Source organism: Budorcas taxicolor, chromosome 4 (assembly GCF_023091745.1).
Source record: "Budorcas taxicolor isolate Tak-1 chromosome 4, Takin1.1, whole genome shotgun sequence".
Classification (NCBI taxonomy): Eukaryota; Metazoa; Chordata; class Mammalia; order Artiodactyla; family Bovidae; genus Budorcas; species Budorcas taxicolor.
Window position 1 is genome coordinate 62,364,226 of NC_068913.1, and position 24,084 is coordinate 62,388,309.

At 41.8% G+C, this 24,084-nt stretch overlaps 1 protein-coding gene across 1 annotated transcript in view; it reads left to right on the forward strand.

Moving 5' to 3' along the window:
- The window catches only part of ELMO1 (engulfment and cell motility 1), a 573,172-nt gene extending 565,368 nt beyond the window's left edge, over window positions 1-7,804 (forward strand). The window contains exons 21-22 of the mRNA XM_052638458.1: window positions 1,660-1,737; window positions 6,608-7,804. Of these exons, the coding sequence (XP_052494418.1) occupies window positions 1,660-1,737; window positions 6,608-6,808 (279 nt within the window). The 3' untranslated portion in view covers window positions 6,809-7,804. The remainder of the gene's footprint in view (window positions 1-1,659; window positions 1,738-6,607) is intronic.
- Window positions 7,805-24,084: the final 16,280 nt, after the last annotated feature.

The window sequence follows — 24,084 nt, forward strand, 5'->3', positions numbered from 1 at the left end:
CTGGGCTCAGAACAAAAGCTGCTTTCCCTTAATGAGGGGACAGCTAGAGTCGAGCCAAACACAGAATTCATGAGAGCCACAAATAGCCTCATGGCTGACTGTGTCAGGAGAGGCATACACCTAATGCTGAGCCTTTGGAGTCCGCTTGGGAGAATTCTTTCTCATCTGGAATTCTGAAATCTAGAGGCAGTGACCTCATCTTTCTCCCTGCCATCTTCTTTCTGGAGCGTTCTTGCTGTGAGTCACTGGCCAAAGACAAATCCTCTGACAGGTGTTGAGGTAGAGAAGGATATGGAGAGGTCTACCTCCCTAAGAAAGAATGCCTGTGGGTGGTTACTGAGAATGCAGCTCCCAGATCATACCATGAGGGAAAGGGGCAGTCATCAGTGGTGCCTAATAGACACAGAGACAGAAGGTAGACTAACACATGTCTTTTGTACTGATGCAGAGCATTGATGTGGACTCACTTGGCTCTTTCCTCCAAATTAGGAGTTGTTAGGGTGTTGAGAGGGGCTTCCCTGGTGGCTCAGATGGTAAAGAATCTGCCTGCAATGGAGAAGACACAGGAGATGCAAGTTCGATCCGTGGATCAGGATGATCCTCTGGAGAAGGAAATGGCTACCCACGCCAGTATTCTTGCCAGGAGTATTCCATGGATAGAAGAACCCGGTGGGCTACAGTCCATGGGGTCACAAAGAGTTGGACATGACTAGCACATGCACACAAACACAATACAGGGTGCTGAGACGTTCAGTGACCCTCATCTTCCAAAGATTGTACCTGCTGACTGCTCAATCCAGTAGAATAATCATTATATCTATTATTGCATAGTATGTACAATTTGAGAAGCATATTTTAGTGTACATATTAGGTACAACACTGAGTGTCTCGGCCAAGGTCATTCAGCTACAATGGAATGACAGCATCACTCAGTCCTTGGCCCTTTGGGTCTGTCTCATAGTCTGTACTATGAACGAACCCAGGCACTCGAATGAAGAGACATTCACCAATGGATGAATCCAGCTATTCTGCCACTCATGCCCATACTCTCCTTTATACCCTGCAGCTAACTCTAGGATAAAACCAGGTTTTGTATAGCCTTTGCTCTACAGTAGTTCAGAGTTCAAAGGGCAGACATACTACCTAAAGATAGTGGAGTCATCCGGAAGCCTCATTACCTCCTATGTAGCTTCCATGCTTTAGGAAGTTTATACCCACTATGAACATCTGTCTTTTTGGAAATGATGAAAGATAGAGCAGCCCATAACGTTGCTGATTGCGAAAGAGTTTACTACTTCCATGGTCTCCCTGGGAGGGAGGTGCTGAAGATAGGAAAGTAGCATAGCTTTGGGGCTGTGTGGCCTTGGACAACTCACTTAACCTCTCTGAGCTCCTTCCCATAAAAGAGGAATGATAACACTTGCTCCATGCACTGTCTTGAGAATTGAACGAATTGGTTCATGCAGCCCTCTCATGAACAGAAGGAAATGTGTTGTGAATCTTGAAAAATATTGTCCTTCTTCCTATCAGCCTCACTACCACTCCACTTGCCTAGACCCACTACAAGCGCTATTCCATGTTCAATCTGCAGCCATTTGTAAGTGAAAAACAAAACGTGCAAATTGTCTTCAATGTGGTGTTTTCTCTAATCTCTTGCAGGAGGTACTTGAACTCGCTTTCTCGATCTTGTATGACTCAAACTGCCAACTGAACTTCATAGCTCCTGACAAGCATGAGGTAAAGGTCTCCAGGGGTTAATTTATGAGAGAATGTCGTATTTTCTTGAGAAAAACAGCAGATAAAAAAATACTGGAAAGAAATTTTTTTTAAGTCTGCCTGAGAAAAATTATGAGCAAAGGCACATTTTGTTGACTTAGAATAGAATGAAAACCTCTCGAAAAACTGCAAATTAAACAGATTCAGCTTCTTCTTAGCTTAATCAAGAGTTTATGGTAAAGAAGAAGGTATAAGTGCTTCATAGTAAGGACATAACTGTTACAGAAAAAATATCATCCTTAGCTATTGCTTGGTTTTTATTGAATATTTAGGTTTTGGTCAAAATTTTCCCATGCTAAATTTGTCTCAATTCTTTAAAACATTTGAGAACTAGATTTTTTATCATGTTTAAGTTGTTTTAAGAGGTTTAGGACTGTCTCAGCTGTTGGAATTTTATTTTTGAGATGCTTTTATTCCTTTTTGACATCTTGTTATATGTATAATTTGTTTCTCTTCTCAAAGTACACTGTCAGCTATATTTAAAATATTTTGCATAAATCTAGGAAAATGCATTTGTAAGATGAAGTAGCAGCTATGGCTGATTTAACTTTTTTTTCTTGTAAGCTAGAACCCAACATCATGCTTGAAACTCTTATTTTTAGATGATACCATTGAAATTTTTGTTGTGCATGTGTTAACATAAAAAGCTTTTAGAAAGGAAGGAACATTTTAATAGAACTTGAATTTTGTTCCCCATTTCCCTAGGGAGACTTAACTCATTTAGAAGTTATTCTGTATTTGTTTTTGTTTTTACTGGCTTGAAGCTTTTGAATAAAATTGTACATCCCCAAAAGAGAAGAAAGATTAGATGCAAATCCTGCATTTAAAGTGGTGCTTAAATATAATTCTGTGTTACTTGACATTTAGTTCATGGAAGGGAATGACTTTGTCTTCATCTTCTTGCAAATAGATACCGTGTCCTACCATTTCTCTTTTTAAATAAAATTGTGGTTGTACACAGGCCACCATATTCAAGATATATACAGATTTATAGGAAACCACTTAAAATAGTAGAACTGTGGATGCTATTTAAATCTATACAAGGCTGTTTTGCCCAGTGTACATTAATTCCAGATAAGGATAAATGTTCTGAGACTGCCAAATTTTTATTCATATCTGCCACTTTTTATTGATGCAGTGAGGAGAAAAATGCCATGCACTTGTGAATACTTTTAATTTCTTCAGACCACTTTCATATCTATTACCTCATTTTATTTGCATAATTGCTCCATAAAGCAGAAAGTTCTATTACAGTGAGGATTCTTTGATCCTCACTGATCAAAGGAGAAGAGAGAAGCCTCCCAAAACTGACTACCTCAACAATAGTAAAGACAATAGTAATTATAACTGGAATACTCTGAACCAGGCACCATTCAATGGTTTGTGTGCCTCACCTCCCTCAATCTTCATTCTGTAACTGTAAAAGAAACAAGCTAATGTTATTCCTATTTTATTAAAAAAAAAAAAAAAGTAATGCGCCACAGAGAACTTAAGAAACTTTTTCCAGATCAAACAAGTAGTAAGTGATAGAACCTGGATTTAAACAATAGGGGTCTTGTTCCAGAAACACCTTCTGTCTGAGCCCTGTACTGCATGGCTTGGAAAGAAGAAAGCAGAACCTGGACTCAGGACTTCCTGCCAGTGTCCATCCCCTAGCTTCAGCAATTATCAACTCATGGCCAATGAGGTTTCACCTGTACCCCCGCCCACACCCAGCTGCCATACCCCAGATTATTTCAAAGCTCATCCAGATGTCATCATTTTATTTGTAAATATTCCCCTTGGGCATCTCTAAAGATCCCATGGACCGTAAAGTCGCCAGGCTTCTCTGTCCATGGTATTCTCCAGGTGAGAATACTGATGTGGGTTGCCATGCCTTCCTCCAGGATATCGAACCCATGTCTTTTATGTCTCCTGCATTGGCAGATGACTTGTTTACCACTAGCGCCACCTGGGAAGTCCTAGATTTCAATAGGTTGCCATTATTGTCATTATCAGTGTCCAAATTATCTTATCTAGAAAAAGTAGATCTGGTCCCATCACTTCATGGCAAATAGATGGTAGGAAAAAATGGAAACAGTGACAGACTTTATTTTACTGGGCTCCAAAATCACTGTGGATGGTGACTGCAGCCATGAAATTAAAAGACACTTGCCCCTTGGAAGAAAATCTGTGACAAAGCTAGATGGTGTGTTAAAAAGCAGAGACATCACTTTGCCAACAAAGGTCTGTATAGTCAAAGCTATGGTTTTTCCAGTAGTCATGTATGAATGTGAGAGTTGAACCGTAAAGAAGGTTGAGTGCCAAAGAATTGATGCTTTTGAACTGTGGTGTCGGAAAAGACCCTTGAGAGTCCCTTGGACTACAAGGAGATCAAATCAGTCAATCCTAAAGGAAATCATCCCTGAATATTCATTGGAAGGACTGACACTGGAGCTTCAATACTTTGGGCACCTGATGTGAAGAGCTAACTCATTGGAAAAGATTGCGGGCAGGAGGAGAAAAGGGGCAACGGGATGAGATGGTTGGACGGCATCATTGACTCAATGGACCTGAGTTTTCGCAAACTCCAAGAGACAGTGAAGGACATGGAAGCCTAGCATGCCGCAGTCCTTGGGGTGGCACAGAGTCAGACATGACTGAGCAACTGAACAACTACAGAGAAAGTAGGAATACCTCTGGTTGGCTTCTGAGTCCTGTTGACAGATGACCCTGGAAGCTTTCAGGCATTCTGGCATGACAAGATACTCCAGGTTCTTCTTGTGCATTTCCTGCCTTTTCTCTATGGAGTTTTGACTCCTTTTGGTATTTAGCAACCAGAATCTGGACATTCAGTGTGCCTTTTACTACTGAGTTGGTGATTATTTTTAGGCATTTTTGTAGACAGAGCTTGGAGTTATGTTTTTAAAAGACAAAATACATCATACATTTATATTGATATTTCCAACTCAGATTCAGTACTACAGTTTTTATTTATTGATCGTGATGCTTTTTTAAAAAGTTTTCTGTGCTTGCTGCTTCTCAAAAGCACCACAGAAGTGTTCCAGTGTTAAATTAATCTGTACTAGGAAGCTAGCCAGGACTGGGAAGGCTGTGTACAAAGAGTGGCAACCCCAGCACTTAGGGATTTACAATGAAACAGTGTCTAAACTGGAAGGGGCCTCAAAGAGCATGGGGTTCAGTAGTGCTTCTAAATGGAGATACATCAGAATTAGCTGGAAGCTTGTCTAAATAAAATTTCGTGACCTAAGATTTGTATGATCAAGATCTACAGAGTAGATCCTGGGTTCTATTTTTATCAAGATTATTTATGAAGAAACAAACATTTAGATGTGTTTAGAATCTATCTAAGGCATTCACAAGATAACTAATACTTCCAGAAACCCCTTAGCCCTCAGCTGATATTTAGATGGGTTAAGTGCTCTGGCTGAAATCCCATAGTCAAGGCCGAACCGAAGCTCTACAGTTCAGGACTGCCCTACTCGGACAGACTTAATAACACACCCATGGTACACCTTCTCGGCTTAACAAGTGGCGCCCCCAGTGTGCATCAGGGTAGATTTCTAAGCCATCACTGTGACTTAAGATCTGTATAGTGCGTGCCAACTTGTAGTGCTTTTTCGTTGAGATCTGCTGTCATATTCTGGAACATAGCCCAGGTAACCACAGTGCAAAAGACAAGCTAAGTAGGGTCTGGAATTGCAACTTGACCCAGTAAGGGCAAGAGAGGGGATAATCTAGAACACATTCTAGAAGGAAGACCAGTCCCACAGGAAGAGCAGTGAAATTGGTATCAAAGAAGCCCTGTATAGGACTAGGACATCCTAAAAGGTGAACCAAGCACCACATCCAGAATGCAGGCAGTTTTCTGATGTTTGCAGCAGAGGCTAGTTCTTCACCAAGTATTATGGCTTTAATACCAGGTCAGGGCAGGATTTCAGCCTCTGGAGGGAAGCTGACAAGAGCAAGGCAGGTCCTCAGATAAATGAAGCAGCCTACTGGAGAATCAAAGGGCATGATTAATTTTTAATGAGAGGGGTTGAACCAAATTCTTGGTTGGTTACTATGGAGTGCTTTCCAAAACAGGTGATGTCCCCAGGGATCAGACTCCAAAGACGTGGAGGAGAAAACCCTTAGAAACCAGAAACCCAGGCAGAAGAGGTCCATAGACTGGCAGCTAAGCCACCTTCCATTAAAATCACCCAATAATTTTAGCCATTTTGTCCAGCAGACCTTGGGCAGCACTGAGCTATTCCTAAATCTTTTGCTAAGAAATACAAAGGTGGGACCACCGTTAGCCCCAGGGTGGGGTTCGACTATTGTTTTGAGTGCAGGAATCAAACAGGATAGTCAGATATTAACGCTAGATTAAAACTTTGCTCGGAGTCAGGAGAGTTTGATCTGATGTCGAGTCCAGGAGTGTTAGGATATATTCTACCAATACCTTTAACTCTTTGATTCACTGGTGGGATGTTAGAGATATTCTGTTGCACAGGCAGAAAAAAACTTAAATCCTCCTGCTGCTGTGTAGGGAGGCATTATTTATATGGAAGAGTGCAGACAATGGAGGCAGATTGCATAAGTTCAAATCCCACCTACTCCACGTACTGCCAAGTGACTTAATTTCTCATTGTCTCAGTTCCCTCATCTGTAAAACAGAGATGCTAACAGAAGTGTCAGCTTTATAGAGGTGCTGACTATCAAATGATGATGTAGGCAAAGCCCTTAGCACAGAGCCCAGCCCTTGCTGAGTGATCAGTCGGTGTTAGCTGTTGTTACTCCTCTTGCAGTTGTCATCAGTCATTCTCATTGTCACCTTCTTTCTCCCCAGTACTGTATCTGGACAGATGGGCTGAATGCGCTGCTGGGGAAGGACATGATGAGTGACCTGACACGGAATGACTTGGACACGCTGCTCAGCATGGAAATCAAGCTCCGCCTCCTGGACCTGGAAAACATTCAGATCCCTGACGCGCCTCCACCCATCCCCAAGGAGCCCAGCAACTATGACTTCGTCTATGACTGTAATTGAAGCACCCTGGGCCCAGATGCACCCCCTCCAAAACTGGAAGATTTAGCTAATAGGAGAGAAGAATGAAAAGGCGCCCACACCGTGGAATCCGCTGTGGTCAAGGGACGCTGTGGGTCCACACTTCCTTTGGCCTTGCCTCCTCTAACTCTGGCATTTTTCTGCCCCTCCGTGGCATCCTGCTCACCACCCCGATTCTGTTTCTAGACTCCATTGCTTTAGGTCACCTCCCGTCGCTGCAGTCGGAGGTGGGAGAAAAGCAAAATCCACCACCAATGAGAGAGCCAAAGGGCCCTTCCATTTTCATTCCAGCAGGCAAGTCCTCCCCTCCTAGAGGCTCCAAGCCAGCAGCCCAGACCTCTTCCCAATCTGCAGCCAGACACCAGGGGTGTGCCTCAAGCTCTGGGTCTGGAAGAACCGGAAACGATCTAGCTACTTGACAAACACCACTCCTCGTTCCCCTTCTCTCTAGGGTCTGCTCACACCACCAGTTCCATGTGAATTGAAATCTGCTTCTAAATGCCCCCCCGCCCCCATTCTGGCCTCTGCCTGCCCACTTCCTCTCTGGTCCCAAGAGCAGCAGCGGTTGCCTCATCCTAGTTCTCGCAAACGTTGGGTCACCAGACACAATCTGAGGGTCCCGTGGCCACATCACGTCTGCCCTGTGACTGTGACCACCCTTTCTGTCTCTCCGCTAGTCTTGGGTTTCTGCTCCCTGCCCCAGCCCTGACCTGCCTTCTTCATTGCCACACACTCCTCCAGCCCCTTAGCTGAAAGCACAATGCTGAAATCAGTCGTCCTGCTTTATCTCTAATGTACTAAATCTAAAAGCCTCAATGATAGGCAGTTGCTATGTAAGGGTCTGGGAGGTTCTGCTGCAACACAGGTTCCACAAGATGGTCAAGCTGTCAGACATCCAAGTTTACATCGTTGTAGTTATTACAGGTATTGACAATTTGCAAAGGGTTTGGGTTGTTGGTTTTGGGGGTTGGTTTGTTTTTTTTTTTGCTTTGTTTTTGTATAAAAGAGTCTAACATTTTTTGCCAAACAGATATATATTTAATGAAAAGAAGAATACATAAATGTGTGTACTTTCCAGGTTTTTTTGTTTAATTATTTGAGTCCTAAACATCTTCCTGAGAATAACATTCCTCTAAACATGCTGTGGAATAAAATTAATTGTGATGAGTTGGAGAGCTGATGTTTTGATTTGGTAATTTAGGTTCTGCTGCTCAGTCATCAGCATCACTGAGAGCTTGTTGAAACTGCAGAATCTAAACCTCACCCCAACCTTGAAGAATCAGGTGATGCTCATGCATATTAAAGGTTGAGAACCACTGCCTTTGGGGACTCTTGACCTTTGCTGGATCACGATAGGCTCTGAGCATCAGTAAAGAATGATCCTTCTAAGAAGACCATCTCAAGTCAGCTAGAAAATCAGACCTACTTCATAAAAATATAATGTAGGGACTTCCCTGGTGGTCTAGTGGTTAAGACTGCGCTTCCACTGCAGGGGCACGGGTTTGATCCCTGGCCAAGGAACTAAGATCTCACATGCTGTATAGTGATCATATTAAATACTTTTTAAAAAACAGATATTTAAAAAAATTAAAAATATGTGTTTATAATCTATTCATTTTACACTGTTGCCTCCTGACTGACTTTATCTTTTATTTTTTCTTCCTTACCATTATATAATTTATAAAACTGTCCAAATGAAACACACCACACTTTGAAGGCACAAATTTATCAATGGAAAAGAATGCAGACCCACAGACCAGAAATAAATCAAGCCAGAACTAGATAAATCTAACCATGAATTAATGAAATATGGGTCAGAGCCTAGCAAAGGATTTTTCTGAGGTTATATCCATTGGAGGCATATCTGGATCATAAACTCCAACAGCTGGAAGAAATATCAGGAAGGTCCAAATGATGTGGAATTCACAGCACAAGCCACTCTTGACTCACGACAGAAGTGTTAGATGCCTTCAGGTCACTGCTCTTTATTGTCACCAAGATGTGCAATTACAGGCTAACCTGGGTTGAGATGACATGAACCCTCCATAAATTACAGGAAAAAAATTTCCTTTATGATTCATAGTAATTCCCAAGTAATTATGCTTCCCATCAATGCACTCATGCCTGAGTGTCAGGTTGAAGCTTCCTTTACATTAAGTTTTGATGATATTAACATGTATGTCCTTCACATCAGGAGCATTTATAGATTTACCCATCAGCCTGATAAAATGATAAATGGTAGGTAAAAGAAAGGAGACAAGAGTCAGACCATTTGTTACTTAGGAGTTACCAGACTTCATCTATGAAAAAGGGAATTTTTTGGACCAAGTACCTGAGATCCAGGGACTCTTGCTGGGAGGAACGAGCCCTTCTCTCTTCTGTTCCTCTTGCTTTGGTGCATTAAATAGAAACCAACCCTTTCATGGCTATTAAAAGGAGTATTCTGCCACCTTGTAGACCCTCCTCTCAAGGACTAGTGAGATCCTGAGAGTGTGACCTCATTCCTTCACTTTGTGGCAACATGGTGCTGGGTTACTGTCCACATTTGGCCACCCCATCTTCTAAACCTACACTGCCCAAGGCTTTCCCGGCCAGTGAGCCTCCCACCCCCAGCTCAGCCCCCATCCCCCACAGGATTCTAAGCCTGGACAAATTAGCCAAGCCAAAGGAACACTGAAGGAAGAGCCCAGTTTTGTCATTATGGCTAAGCTGCATTCTCCAATTCAGCTTTACCTGAAATAAAATTAGTCATTGAATTTTAATCTATTGATACTTTAGTTCCTCTCTTGCTCTTATTCAGAAGCTATAGGGGGAAGGGTAATTAGTTGGCATTCTCAAACTCAAAAGTGACTACTATGGATAGGAAAATCTGATGACTATCGCAGAAGAAAAAGTGCATGAATGAATGTTTCTGGAGTCTATTTGCAAAGTCACTCTAAACCACTTTCGAACTATCCGCTAAACATCTTCCTGCCTGCCTGTTCCATAATGAACTGAGTAGCTGACATATATACCTTTGTTCCATCTTGTCATAGTTATGAAATATTTGGCTTCCCCAGTGGCTCAGTGAGTAGAGAATTCACCTGCAACACAGCAGACATGAAAGACACGGGTTCAATTCCTGGGTGAGAATTAACATAAACCTTTAACTTAAAGGAAATAAATATTCATACAATAATCAAAAATGTTTAGAGCTAGATACTAGGAATGCAACAAGAATAAAACTTGTAAAATCAGAAAAGTTATAATCAAGTAATTTAATTGAAAGACCAAATACTTGAAGGGAGGTGGGATGGGAGATTTTAGGAAATGATAGCAAGAGGGGATCATGAGACAGTGAGTTTGCTGATCTCCAAACAAAGAAATGAGAGCTGTTGACCTCATTTAAAATGGAAATTTCATGACTTGAGAAGCCTGTGGATGATGGGGCTGGAAATTGTCATCATTCAGTAACTAAATCCCCTCCCATCCTTTTGGTCCTCTATCCATGCCCTCTCCGTCTCACACATCCTCTCCTTTCCTTTTTGATACACAGTGGTTGAATGATTGCTGCTGCTGCTGCTGCTAAGTCGCTTCAGTCATGTCCAACTCTGTGTGACCCCAGAGACGGCAGCCCACCAGGCTCCCCCGTCCCTGGGATTCTCCAGGCAAGAACACTGGAGTGGGTTGCCATTTCCTTTTCCAATGCATGAAAGTGAAAAGTGAAAGTGAAGTTGTTAAGTCGTGTCTGACCCTCAGTGACCCCATGGACTGCAGCCTACCATGCTCCTCCATCCATGGGATTTTCCAGGCAAGAGTACTGGAGTGGGTTGCCATTGCCTTCTCCGAACTTGCAATAAAACCACAATTTAAAATAAATTTGGGTGTAGATGGGTGGAGCAAATATGGTATAATTCTATATGAAAATGTAGTAATATTCTATATTTTTATTTTAACAGAATTAAATTTTTTCTGACCTTAAAATAGAAAATGAACACTTTTGAGTGTTTTTTTTTTCTTTTAATTCAGAAAAATAATCAAAACACACCCAAATGAAGGAAGGAGATAATTCTACCAGAAACATGATGTGAATAGAGGTGATACACTTGAATGTTAAATCTAAATCTGGGCTTCCTGGAAGTCAGTGTAAACAAGGAAGCAAGTTGGGATATATAGCTCTCATTTTTTAAATTAAATTTCTATCACCTCATAAGAAAATATCCTTTCCCAGGCACCAAATCTCAGAGAAGACATGCTATTAAAAGCACTTATCACCTTCAGTAGGCTTCTCTGGTGGCTGAGAAGGTAAAGAATCTTCCTGCAAAGCAGGAGACCCAGGTTTGATCCCTGAGTGGGAAGATCCCCTGGAGGAGGGCATGGCAAACCACTCCAGTATCTTGCCTGGAGAATCCCATGGACAGGGGAGCCTGGTGGGCCACATCCATGGAGTTGCAAAGCCTTGAACATGACTAAGCACCATCGATAAATACTTCTCAGTAGGTGCTATTTGTCTGTCATTCTGTATTTTGTGGAATGAAAAGAGTTACCCTTGCAGCCCTTTGAGGGGTGAAAGCAATGGGGCACCAGAGAAGGAGCCTTCTGAATGCTGGAGTCAGTTTAGGGACAGAGTAACAGAAGAGAATTCTGGGAGCCGAGCAACCAAGGAAAGTCTGGCCAGAAAATGGTTCAGGAATGTATGGAGTGGGTCCAGGACTAGGAGATGTGCTGGGCAGAGAAGAGCAGGATCCAGGAACCAAATCTCATGCACTTTGATCAGGCACTCACTGTGCACCATGCACAGGGCACAGGGATACAAAAGTAAATAAGAAATGACTCTGCCTTCACAGAGGCTCACGGCCTAGAACAGGAAGGACAGACGAATAAGTGCAACCCACGGCTAAAAGGGCCATAAGGTAGAGAACACTGAGCTAACACACAGCAGGAGGCAACTGCTTCCACTTAGAGGGAGTAAGGCCTGAGAGAGGCCTGGAAGGGTGACTGGGGAAAGAAGGCCAGGCTCATGCCCTACTCATCCTTTGGGTTCCAGTTTGGTCCTCACTTTCCCTAGCCATCAAAGTTAAGGTTGTGGGCTCCTGCTCTGTGCTCCCACAACCACCTCTGCCTATCCTGTGGTGATCATATGAGTTTTCACTGTCTTCCTCACTTGCTGGGAGCCCCATAAAAGAAGACATCTGGCCAGTGGTTCTCACCACTCTCATGCCCCACCTTGAACCCAGTGCTGAGCACCTAACTGCAGTCCTTCAGCACTTTCTAAGAGAAGTGATCAAGGGCATGAGCCATTAGAAAGAGGGCATGGATTATGGCTAGAACAGACACAAGTGTGAGAGAGAGAACAGTAAGAGATGAGCTTGGAAAAGAGAGCAAGGACCTTGAATGGAAGGCCCAGAAGTTGGAACTATATTCTTTGTGTGGCCAAAGCCACTGACACAGATACTTCGGTAAATGGCCATGAACTGATTTGCATTTTAAGATCACCACTTTCGATCTGGCCACAGCACAAGAGACAAGTTGAGAAAGAGTGGATCTAGAAGCAACAAGACCAGATTAAATGTGTGTCCAAGGTGACTCATTCTTTTTTTAAAACTTTTTATAATTTTGTTCATATAAGTTCAATATCATTACAACATTCTGCCAATGCAGCAATAACATGTGACTGGAAGAAGTCCCTTAGCGGAAACGTGAGAGACAAAACTAGGATTTGAATCCAGATTCTCTGGATCCAGCTTTTCCTTCTTTGTTTTTCCAAGCCATTTTATTTAGTTAGTTGTTTACTACTGAGTTGTCATCGGCATGCAATATTATATTAATTTTAGGTGTGTAACATAGTGATTTGATACTCTTCTACATTAAGAAACAATCACCCGGATAAACCTAGTTACCATCTGTCACGTACAGAGTTATTACAATATCATTGACATTTCCCTATGATGTACATTACATCCCATGACTTATTTTACAGTTGGAAGTAAGGATGCCTCAGTTTTAAGAAGGCTTAGCTTATTAATCAAATTACTAGGATCAAACTGAGTTCAGAAAAGAATGTGTGTACTGTGATAAAGGTGAAATTGATTGTCATTGCAAGGACAGAAAAAGGAAAATGACATATTTTTGAAGTATAATATATAAAAACAAAAATAGAAACCAGACCAAATCTTTCTCTGATTGGCTGAAGAAGCAAAATCAGGACAAATACTGGTTATAAGATATCTGCTTAAAATAAAATGACATGGAATAGTTGAAAATATAGAGATGGGCAAATACCAGCAAATACACTTTCACTGTGGTACACATGGGCAGGTAAATATCAGGCAAGTAAAACTGTGGGAAAAGAAAGTGATTTTGTAATACTCCTTAACATTAATACAATTTACCATTTGGATATAACTGATGAGAATAATACTGCTGTCACTGCAAACTGGTAAAGGACTTTTCACCAGAATCTGACCAGCTGGCACCTTGACCCTAGATTTCCAGGCTCCAGATTGTGAGAAATAAAGTTCTCATAAGCCACCCAGTCAATGGAATTTTGTTATAGCAACCTGAACAGACTAAAATACATAGTTTGTAGCTCACTTTCAATAAATAAATTCTGGTTTGATGGTGTTCCATTTAAAATGTCTCTTGAAGCCAATCACAGTTTTTTTTAAAACTGTGGCAGTCTAGCAAGTAAGACCTCACTGAATTTTCTGAGAATTCTTACAGAATTAAATCTTAAGAACATAATCAATTTTTATTTTATTTTCATTTTACTTCATTTCATTTCACTTCATTTCATTTTTGGAAACAAACAATGCTATCAACCAAAAATTCTAAGAGATTTAGCAAGATCTGATGCTCAAAATTCTCCAAGCCAGGCTTCAGCAGTACATGAACCGTGAACTTACAGATGTTCAAGCTGGTTTTAGAAAAGCAGAAGAACCAGAGATCAAATTGCCAACATCTGCTGGATCATCAAAAAAGCAAGAGAGTTCCAGAAAAACATCTATTTCTGCTTTATTGACTATGCCAAAGCCTTTGACTGTGTGGATCACAAGAAACTGGAAAATTCTGAAAGAGATGGGAATACCAGACCACATGACCTGCCTCTTGAGAAACCTGTATGCAGGTCAGGAAGCAACAGTTAGAACCAGACATGGAACAACAGACTGGTTCCAAATAGGAAAAGGAGTCCATCAAGGCTGTATGTTGTCACCCTGCTTATTTAACTTCTATGCAGAGTACATCATGAGAAATGCTGGACTGGAAGAAACACAAGCTGAAATCAAGATTGCTGGGAGAAATATCAATAACCTCAGATATGCAGATGACACTACCCTTATGGCAGAAAGTGAAGAGGAACTAAAAAGCCTCTTGATGAACTTGAAAGAGGAGACTGAAAATGTTGGCTTAAAGCTCAACATTCAGAAAACGAAGATCATGGCATCCGGTCCCATCACTTCATGGGAAATAGATGGGGAAACAGTGGAAACAGTGTCAGACTTTATTTTGGGGGCTCCAAAGTCACTGCAAATAGTGACTGCAGCCATGAAACTAAAAGACGCTTACTCCTTGGAAGGAAAGTTATGACCAACCTAGATAGCATATTCAAAAGCAGAGACATTACTTGGCCAACAAAGTTCTGTCTAGTCAAGGCTATGGTTTTTCCAGTAGTCATGTATGGATGTGAGAGTTGGACTGTGAAGAAAGCTGAGCGGCGAAGAATTGATGCTTTTGAACAGTGGTGTTGGAGAAGACTCTTGAGAGTCCCTTGGACTGCAAGGAGATCCAACCAGTCCATTCTAAAGGAGATCAGTCCTGGATGTTCTTTGGAAGGAATGATGCTAAAGCTGAAACTCCAGTACTTTGGCCACCTCATGTGAGGAGTTGACTCACTGGAAAAGACTCTGATGCTGGGAGGGATTGGGGGCAGGAGGAGAAGGGGACGACAGAGGATGAGATGGCTGGATGGCATCACTGACTCGATGGACGTGAGTTTGGGTGAACTCTGGGAGTTGGTGATGGACAGGGAGGCCTGGCGTGCTGCACGGGGTCGCAGAGAGTCAGATGCAACTGAGAGACTGAACTGAACTGATGCTACTAGATATAATTTTTAAAAGCAAAAGCACAAAATATGATACCAGGAAAAACACACATGAGAGAGAGAGAAAATGAGAATGTACATGTGTGCTGAGGAGAAGTCCAACTTTGGAGCAATGTTATGGTTACACAGTTGTTAAGAATATATAAGCTGTGAAATCCTACATCAAATTCCAGTTCCAAAGCTTCCTTGCTGTGTGACCTAGTTTTTTCCTTGTTTGTAACACTTTGTCTATACAATTCCTTTATAACAACTATTGAAGGATTATTTCAAATCGTGTTCATAAGCTTCACAGCACAATATCTTCAGTATAGTAAATACTCAAAAAAATAGTAAGTAGTAAATACTCATAGCTAGACCTTTCTGATACCAAAAAATCAAACACATGTCCATTTGAATCCTTTCTAGCTTGAGTTTGAATCAAGCCACACTCCACTCCTCTTTCTAGGCTAGCTGATGACCATGTGGATCCTTCTATTATATCATTTGCACTTTTCCCACGTGAATCGCTACTGTCTCATTTCCACCATTTAGATCTTACCTCCACTTTCCTGTGTGGTAGTGGTGGATGTTGAACAAATGGACCAGACCCTGGACGTTACCTGGACAACCAGGACCAGTGGCCCAACCAGCAGAAAGAAAGCTAAAAATGGAAACTAAGTCAACATACTTAGGAGTCAGGCAGAACCAACGAGAGCAAGGTCAGAAGTGAGACCATTTTTTCTCAAGACTGGATTTTGCATTTTTCTGTTTACATTTGGAAAAGAGCAATCTTCTATCACTGCAGAACGCAAAATGGAAGAGGGAATAAGAGAAGGATGGGAGTGGCGTTTTGTACCCCAGCAGAGCCTACTGTGGGGCAATATCGCTGCGTTGGTGCATAATTTTGCCAGCTTCATGCAGCTGTCCAAGAGCAAGTGCCCAAGGCTGACGCTTGCCTCTGGAGAGGAAGGCCAGGTCACACCATCCCTTCTGTCCTGTAATGGGCTATCTGTTTCCCACACCCACTGTGAGACGAGTGAGGAGAAATGAACAGGCATACGTGCAATTTTGTTGGCCCAAGTCATTTCAACATCTGTAAAGCAACCAAGAATTCATCCATCACAAAATAAAGTCATTATCAAAGCAGCTGTTACCCAGACATGACTCTCAGCTGGGGCGGTGGGAGAGCAATTTATCTCTTAGCAGCAGCTTGCCAACATCTAACTTGAAATTTACAGAGGAGGAGAAATCCTCAGCATACAAAGTTCAGGCAGACATGTTGAAAACAACTCTTCAAATTCTTCTGAAACTATGTCTATTATTTTTCAATTTATCAAATACTCACAAAAAATCTAGAATATTTGGGAACATGTATATAGGGGAAAAAAATGAGTTCTAATCAAGATAACCAGCATTAATATTTCAATATATGCCCCTTCCAGGCATTTATCCATATATTAGACAGGTAAATGATAGTTAATAGATAAACAGATACTGTATAATTCCACACATCAATAAGTGTTTGTATAGTCAACCGAATGGAATCAGCTAGGGAAAATAAGTCTATCCATACAATTGCGTCCTTAGTGTAGCCAGGTTTCCTTGAGGTCTCATCTAGTGATTCTACTTAGCTTCTTTTAATATTTGGCATCTCATTTCACATGGTCACTCCCCTGGTCAATCTGGGCATCCTCAACTTCACACACCAGAATATCTCTCCTAAGTTTCCTATATGGATGCTTCTATGCTTCTCAGCATCCAGTATGAACAGAGGAGAAGGATAATGAATTCGAGTAAATCCTGTATATCAAATGGGTAGAAGTCAAAAAATCAAAAGGAAATGAGACAATGTAGGATGTTAGAGAAAAGCTAACAGAGCCCAACTTCACGAAAGAGAAAAGAAATACAGGCAAAGTCGTGCTGAATTGAGATCTTCCCCCGACATTCAACAATAAGAGCAATCCCACTGGAGTATTTTTCCCAACTGTCTTTCAAACCTTCTCTATGAGAAAGAAAGATGTATAAGGCACATGCCTTACATTCAGGGAACTCACAAATAAGAGTATGTACCAAGAGTATATAACCTTGAAAATAAGAGTATATCCTCTAGGTTCAAGTTTTCAACCTGGGCACTACTGATTTTTAGGGCAAGTTAATCCTTTGTTATGTGGGGCTGCCCCACATTTTGTAGGATGTTTAGCAGCTTCCCTGGACTCATTAAATTCTAGTAGTACCTGTCCCCCACCCCCAGCAAGTTGCAACAACCAAAAATGTCTCCAGATATTGCCAAATGTCCCTTGGGTGGCCAAAAATTGAGATTCTCCCTGGTTGAGAATCACTAAAGTAGATATAGGGGTTAAGGACAGGGGGATATTCTGCTGCTGCTGACATCAAACGATTTCTATTTTCAAATGATTTAAAAATTCCAGCAGCAATGTCCCTAGGGACATTAGGCTGAGCACACCCAGAGCCATTTGGGTTGGGAAAGAGAAAGGAAATAAAAATGGATTTACACACTCCATTTATTTTAAACCTCTTAGCAGTCTTTCAGGTGAGCATTGTTCCCCCGCTTTACAGGTAAGAAGACAGACTCAGGATAAGTAACTTGCCCAGGACCACAGAGCAGGTAAATGGAGTGCTCCCTACACCACAGTGCTATATCCAGCCAAAAAACAAGAATTCCTAGAGTTTGGAGAAAGGAAATAATGCAAATTCGGAATTTGTACATTTAAAATAAAAAAACCTGGAGCATGAGATGGGCCTGAAGGGAGGAAGTCTTGAGTGACTTCAAAAACTAAGTGATTCCAAACAGGAGATTTTGCTCATTCTGAAATGGTTTGTTTAGAATTACTTTGTCAGCAAAATTGCCGTGGCAGTTATTTTGTCTTCTGATTGGGCCCTGCAATTAAGCCTCCTTGATGAAGGCATGTTAAGGCTAATTTTAAATCTGATTATTGTCAGCATGACATCCACTTGGAGCTGCTTTTCAAACAAGAGGCAGTGTTTTCCTAAAGATGTCCATGTCAGAATTTGTTGCCAGAAGTTTCTGCAACCACATATTCATCTCCCACCCCTGTAACCCTCTCCAGATACTATCAGTTCACAGCATCTTAAACTCAAAGTGCTTTGATGTGAGCTAAGTCCAGAGCTTCTCTTGGGAGCCCAGAAACGCAGTGGTGTATAAGCATTGGCCTGATTCAGAGAACTTCAGAAGATTGAGTATCTAATCAGGTTAGTAAGAGAAAAGGCTCTGGGCCATGTCCTGCAGCCCCTTGACTTGAAGCCTCCTGCATTAAAAGCAGTAATATGTGATTTGTGCTGCCTCTGCTCTATTGTGGGAGATAAAGGTAAGAGACTGATTGTTGTTGTTTAGTTGCTAAGTCGTATCCAACTCTTTGAGACCCCAAGGATGGTATTTCACCAGGCGCCTTCTGTCCACAGGATTACCCAGGCAAGGATACTGGAGTGAGTTGCCATTTCCTTCTCCAGGGGATATTCCCAACCCAGAGCTTAAACCCACATCTCCTGCATTGGCAGGTGGATTCTTTACTGCTGAGCCACCACAACCAGGAAAGCCAGAGGGATTGATAAGAATTACTAAAAAGCCTCTTGGCCCCAGGCGTTCTGTTGTCTCTCAGAGCTTTTTGTCTTCCTTTGAATAAAACAAATGTTAAGCAAGACAGGAACTCTGAAGACTATCTTTCTAGACTGTATTCAATCAATGGAGAAGCTGACTGTCCACCTCCGCTGCTTAAGATGACACCGCATCCAGAAAAGCGTGCCAAGTAGGGTGGCACTGAGCAGAGCCAGTGCTGTGGAATTAATTCTGGCATCTGCACATCTGCCTGGGTCCAGTGCTAACCAATCTTTTCTGTGATGCTCAGTTTTCCCAGTTCTCTTTACCCTCACCTTTGAGATGGTATACATCTCTGCAAGCTACTGTTTTCATGAATTCCCAGCTCCAAAACAAAAAACACAAAACCCTTGCTTATCTCTTCACACCCGTTTCAGTTACAATGAAGGTTTGTAAAGTGCATACATGATGAAGATAGAACAGAGGTGTGAGAGATAAAGGATGCAGCACTCGGAGACCCATTGTTGGCAGGGGTGAACACAAGGAAGCAGCCCAGAGTGACTGAAGTGGCTTGCTTCACTGATCAGGGCAATGGTTACACATTAAACACCGGAGTGAACTTGGACTGGGAGGAACACATTTGGGGCAAGATGGGTGACTCAATCTCAATTTAGGTTCTGGAGGTTCGAAAACCCAGGGCCACCCCAGGACCTGTGCCAGGAGAGAAGATTGCCACAATCTCAACTGCTTGAACAAGCTGGCCCCCTGATCCATTGTCTGCACAAATCAGGGAAGGTGACCTGAACGAAAATGACAAGCCATGGTCTTAAAGAAAGATTTTTAGTGGTGGGGGAGATAGGAGAGGAAGGAGGCTACTGGTTTCTTCCTTGAGGGTGCAGACCCACCAAAACTTGACCTTGACAAAAGGGACTTGGTCTTCAAGTTCTGAAACAGTGACTGGGCTGCAGATCTAGTCTCCAAAGCTCAGTGAGGCAGACCCTCACTCTCAGTGCTGAAAGACTCCTACCTGGCTTCCCCCATAGCTCAGCTGGTAAAGAATCCGCCAGCAATGTGGGAGACCCGGGTTCAATCCCTGGGTTGAGAAGACCCCCTGGAGAAGGGAAAGACCACCCACTCTGATATTCTGGCCTGGGCAGTTCCTTGGACAGTATAGTCCTTGGGGTCTCAATGAGTGGTACACGGCTGAGTGACTTTCACTTTCACTTTGAGGCCTAGAAGAGTCCACAGTCGGCCCTAGCAGCATATTACTTGTTTGCTTATGCTTTTCATTTTTCACATTATTATTGTTATTTTTAATATCTCAACTTAAAAATGGCTTTTTCTTATGTCATGAAATGGCAACCCAGTATTCTTGCCTGGGAAATCCCATGAGCAGAGGAGCCTGGCAGGCTACAGTCAGTCCACAGGGTCCCAAAAGAGTCAGACACAACTTAGCAAGTAAACAACAACAGCAAGTCTTATTTAATTGCTTTCCCATTCAACATTTAACCTTCTGAGCTCAGAGTGTCCCCTTTTATTATTCTTACTTGTTTTTAATTTTAACATTGTACTTTACATTACATTATATAAACTTGGATTTGTTTTGACTTTCATTTCAGCTTTTGAGCAGAAGATTTTATTTTCAATTGTTTAAATTTTTATCTCCAAACCTTCCCTTTGCATGTTTGAATTTTTACTTTAATCATTTTATTGATTCATAAAGAAATTTTTTCTTTTATTCATTTTCAAATTTTCTACCTTAAATTTTTAGCCCATCTCTTACAGTCATTTTCTTACTAGGTTTTCTCTTTTTAATTTCTCTTTCATTTATTCTTAACATTGTCTGTCATTGCTCCTGCTGTTTGTTGTTGTTTTCCTCATTGTTGCCTCAAGGTCCTGGAAAGAATTCCCCTATTTCCTGTGAAAAACAGAATAGACATCTTCTCCGTTCTAACCGTATACCTTACCTCCTTTCTGTCTGCCCTTGCAAAATTTTGCCATATAGGTTTTTCTAAGTGAATTCTAAAACAATTCTAAAGTAAGTTAGATGTGCAAATGCACCCATGCTTGCACACACACACACACACACAAACACACACACACCCTCTTACCTTATAAAATGAAATCCCTTCCCAGTCAAGAAAGCTGCTTCTGCAGATACACATCTGAAGAGTTGGAATGATGTGTCTCTCCACCACATTACAAGGAGGCATGGGATTGATCATCTTTGACTCCAAAGAACTCAAAGAGTAAAAGACTAGAGAGATTTCAATGGTCTGCTCTGCAGACCACTTGCATCAATATCTTTGAGGTTTTTGTAAAACAACCTAGGCCCCATTTCCATTTTTAACAGGTTTCTCAGATGATCACTTATATTAAAGTTTGAGAACCAGTGCTTTATTGTACTAAAATTTATCCATCTGTATCTGCATAATAGATACATACAAAGCCACTGAAGTTATTATGAATAATTGTTACTTCTGAGGAGAGAGACAGAATGGTGGGGCAAATATAATTTTTTAAATAATAAACATGTGCTACATTTATAACAATAATTTTAATTAAATAATGTTTAAAGTTATTACACACGCCTTTGGATGTTTTCCTATGCTGTCTGGATCTCTTTCGACTTTAAGATAGAAAACAGAACAAGTTACAAGTACATAGCCTCTAAAATACTGACACTGTCTCCTGCTACATTAAGACAGATGTTGGAATTCCATGGAGCACGGCTGTAGGAAATTCACCTGCTCTGGCCCTGCCGTGTTCCTCTTCAAAGAACTGGAATCTAAACAAGGAGGGGTGAAGTTGCTAGTTTCTCTTCCTTCCACTCCTTTCACTTAGCTTCTATGTGTCTACAGCACGGAGATCAAACGTTTGGCAGAGAATTCATTGGTGCGAATGAGTGAAGATGTCCTTGTTTTAACACTCCAACTACTTTCATTGTCCTGTTTCCAAATATTTATTTACACAGCTCCATGCCACTTCAAGAGGGATTTCCGGATCAGAGCTAGCCAGCTGACTTTAATTGGTCAAGGCCAAAAGCTTGTCAATATTGTCTTTAGGGATGTTAGCCAGGGTCAGGCCCTGAGCAAATGGGATAAGAGTAGCTAGAAGACTGAGGCGGGCAAGAGAAAAGAGAAGAGACAGGAAATGCTGTCACATACTTGGTGGACTGCTTGGATTAGTGACTTCGGCATGTCTCCCTCAGTATCTGTGAAATTCTATTATCAACATTCCTCTAACTCCAGGGAACATGTGGGGGTGTGTGTGGGGGGGAGTTGGGGAGCAGGTTGACTCCCTCAGACTCTGTGCCCAGAATTGTTCTTGGGTGTTGGAAGGCCCTGCCTCCACCCCTCTTTGCTCTTTCCTTATTGTTTGGGCATTTAATATGAATAAACATCTCTAATTCTCTCTTTAGGATAGACTCCTAGAAGTAGAATTACTAGGTCAAAGAGTATGAACAAATTTGAGAATCTTAATGTATGTCTATTCAATTAGACAAGTGTTAGCTTTTTCCCACTGGATAATCTATCATAGAAAAACATTCTGTAACACAGGCTTTCCCGATGGCTTAGTGGGAAAGAACCTGCCTGCCAATGCAGGAGCCTCAGGAGATGAGGGTTCGATTCCTGGCTCTGGAGGATCCCCTGGAGAAGGAAATGGCAACCCATTCCTGTATTCCTGCCTGTAGAATCCCATGGACAGAGGAGCCTGGAGGGCTGTAGTCCATAGGGTCACAAACAGTCGGATATGACTGAAGTGACTTAGCACACACACGCATATTCTGTAACACATATGTTTACGGGCATATTAATACAAATTATTAGAAAGAGCAAGGACTTCCCTGACAATCCAGTGGTTAAGGATCTGACTTCCAATGCAGGGGATGTGGGTTCAATCCCTGGTTGGGGAACTAAGATCCCACATGCCATGGAGGAAATAAGCCCATGTGCTTCAACTACTGAGCCCACACACTCCTGAGCCTGTGAGCCACAATGAAGACCCAGCACAGCCAAGAAAAAAAGAGCAGAGCGGAGCTTTAGTGCTTGTCACTGTACATAACACTTGACTCCCCTCAATCTACTGGTTTAGCTTTGAATATTTAAAACAGTTTGGTGATCCACAAAGCTTTCAATGATAATGCCACACTCTATGTAAAATAAAAATTTAAGATTCCAGACCCAGGATAGTCAAACTAATGTGGAATCTACAGTTTGAAAGAGCTGGACAAATTGTGTCAGATAATCAATAACTTAAAGGACCTACGTGTCTTGATGGTTGTAGAAAAGCCAATACTCCAGAGGATTTATAAAAATTGGGATATACTTCACATATGGTAAGATTCTTTTTAAAAAATTTTTATTTATATTTGGCTGTCCTGGGTCTTCATGGCTGCAAGTGGGCTGTCTCTAGCAGTGGGGGCTACTCTCTAATTGCAGTGTGCAGGCTTCTCACTGTGCTGGCTTCTCTTGTTGCAGAGCACAGGCTCTAGGAACAGGGGTTTCAGTAGTTGCAGTAGGTGGGCTCAGTACTTATGGACCATGGGCTTAGTTGCTCTGCAGTGTGTGGGATCTTCCCGGATAAGGGATTGAGCTGGTGTCTGCTGCATTGCAAGGTGGATTCTCAGCCAGTGGACCGACCACCAGGAAAGCCCAGATTAGTTTTCTTTTTTTTAGGTGTACAATTCAGTAATTTTTAGTATATTCACAAAGTTGTGCAATACCATTATCTAAGTCTAGAATATTTTCAGTGCCCCACAAAAAGATTTCATACCCATCATCAGCCACTCCCCACTTGCCCTGCCTCCAGCCCATAGCAACCACTAATCTGCTTCCATTCCAGTCTGTATGGATTTGCTCATTTTGGACATTTGATACAAATAGAAATACACAGCATGTGGCCTTTTGTGACTGGCTTCTTTCACTTAGCAGAATATTTCTAAGGTTCATCCCTGTTGCAGCATGTATCAGAATTTCATTTCTTTTTATGACTGAATAGTATTCCATTGCATGAATCCACCACAGTTTGGTTGTCCATTCATCTATGGAGGGTTTTTAATGTTAACTTTTAATTTATTATGGAATACACCTGGGAAAGATTATACTAATGTTTATTGTGCACTTCGATCAATCTTTATCAAATGAGTAACCAGCATTCAGATTGTGAAACAGAACGTTACCAGAACCCCAAAAGCCCCATGAGCCCCTTTCCAGCCCCTTGTCACCCTCCAAATACAGCCATTATCTTGATTTCTAACTCTGCAAATGAGTTTTGCCTGTTTTTGAAATTTATACAAGTGAAATCCTACACTACGTTGTCTTTTGTGTCTTGTTTCTTTCACTCAACTCTATTTTTGTGAGATTCACTTGTGTCATGGCATATCAGTTCAGTTCAGTTCAGTTGCTCAGTCGTGTCCGACTCTTTGCAACCCCATGAATCGCAGCACGCCAGGCCTCCCTGTCCATCACCAACTCCCGGAGTTCACTCAAACTCATGTCCTAAAGATGGGAAGCTTTGTTAAGAAGCATGGAAAGACTCACAAAATGGGACCGAGGGGAGGATTAGCAACAGCAAGGGAATGAGAGGCAGGGCTCAGAGTGATATGCGCCTGCCCCAGTGGCA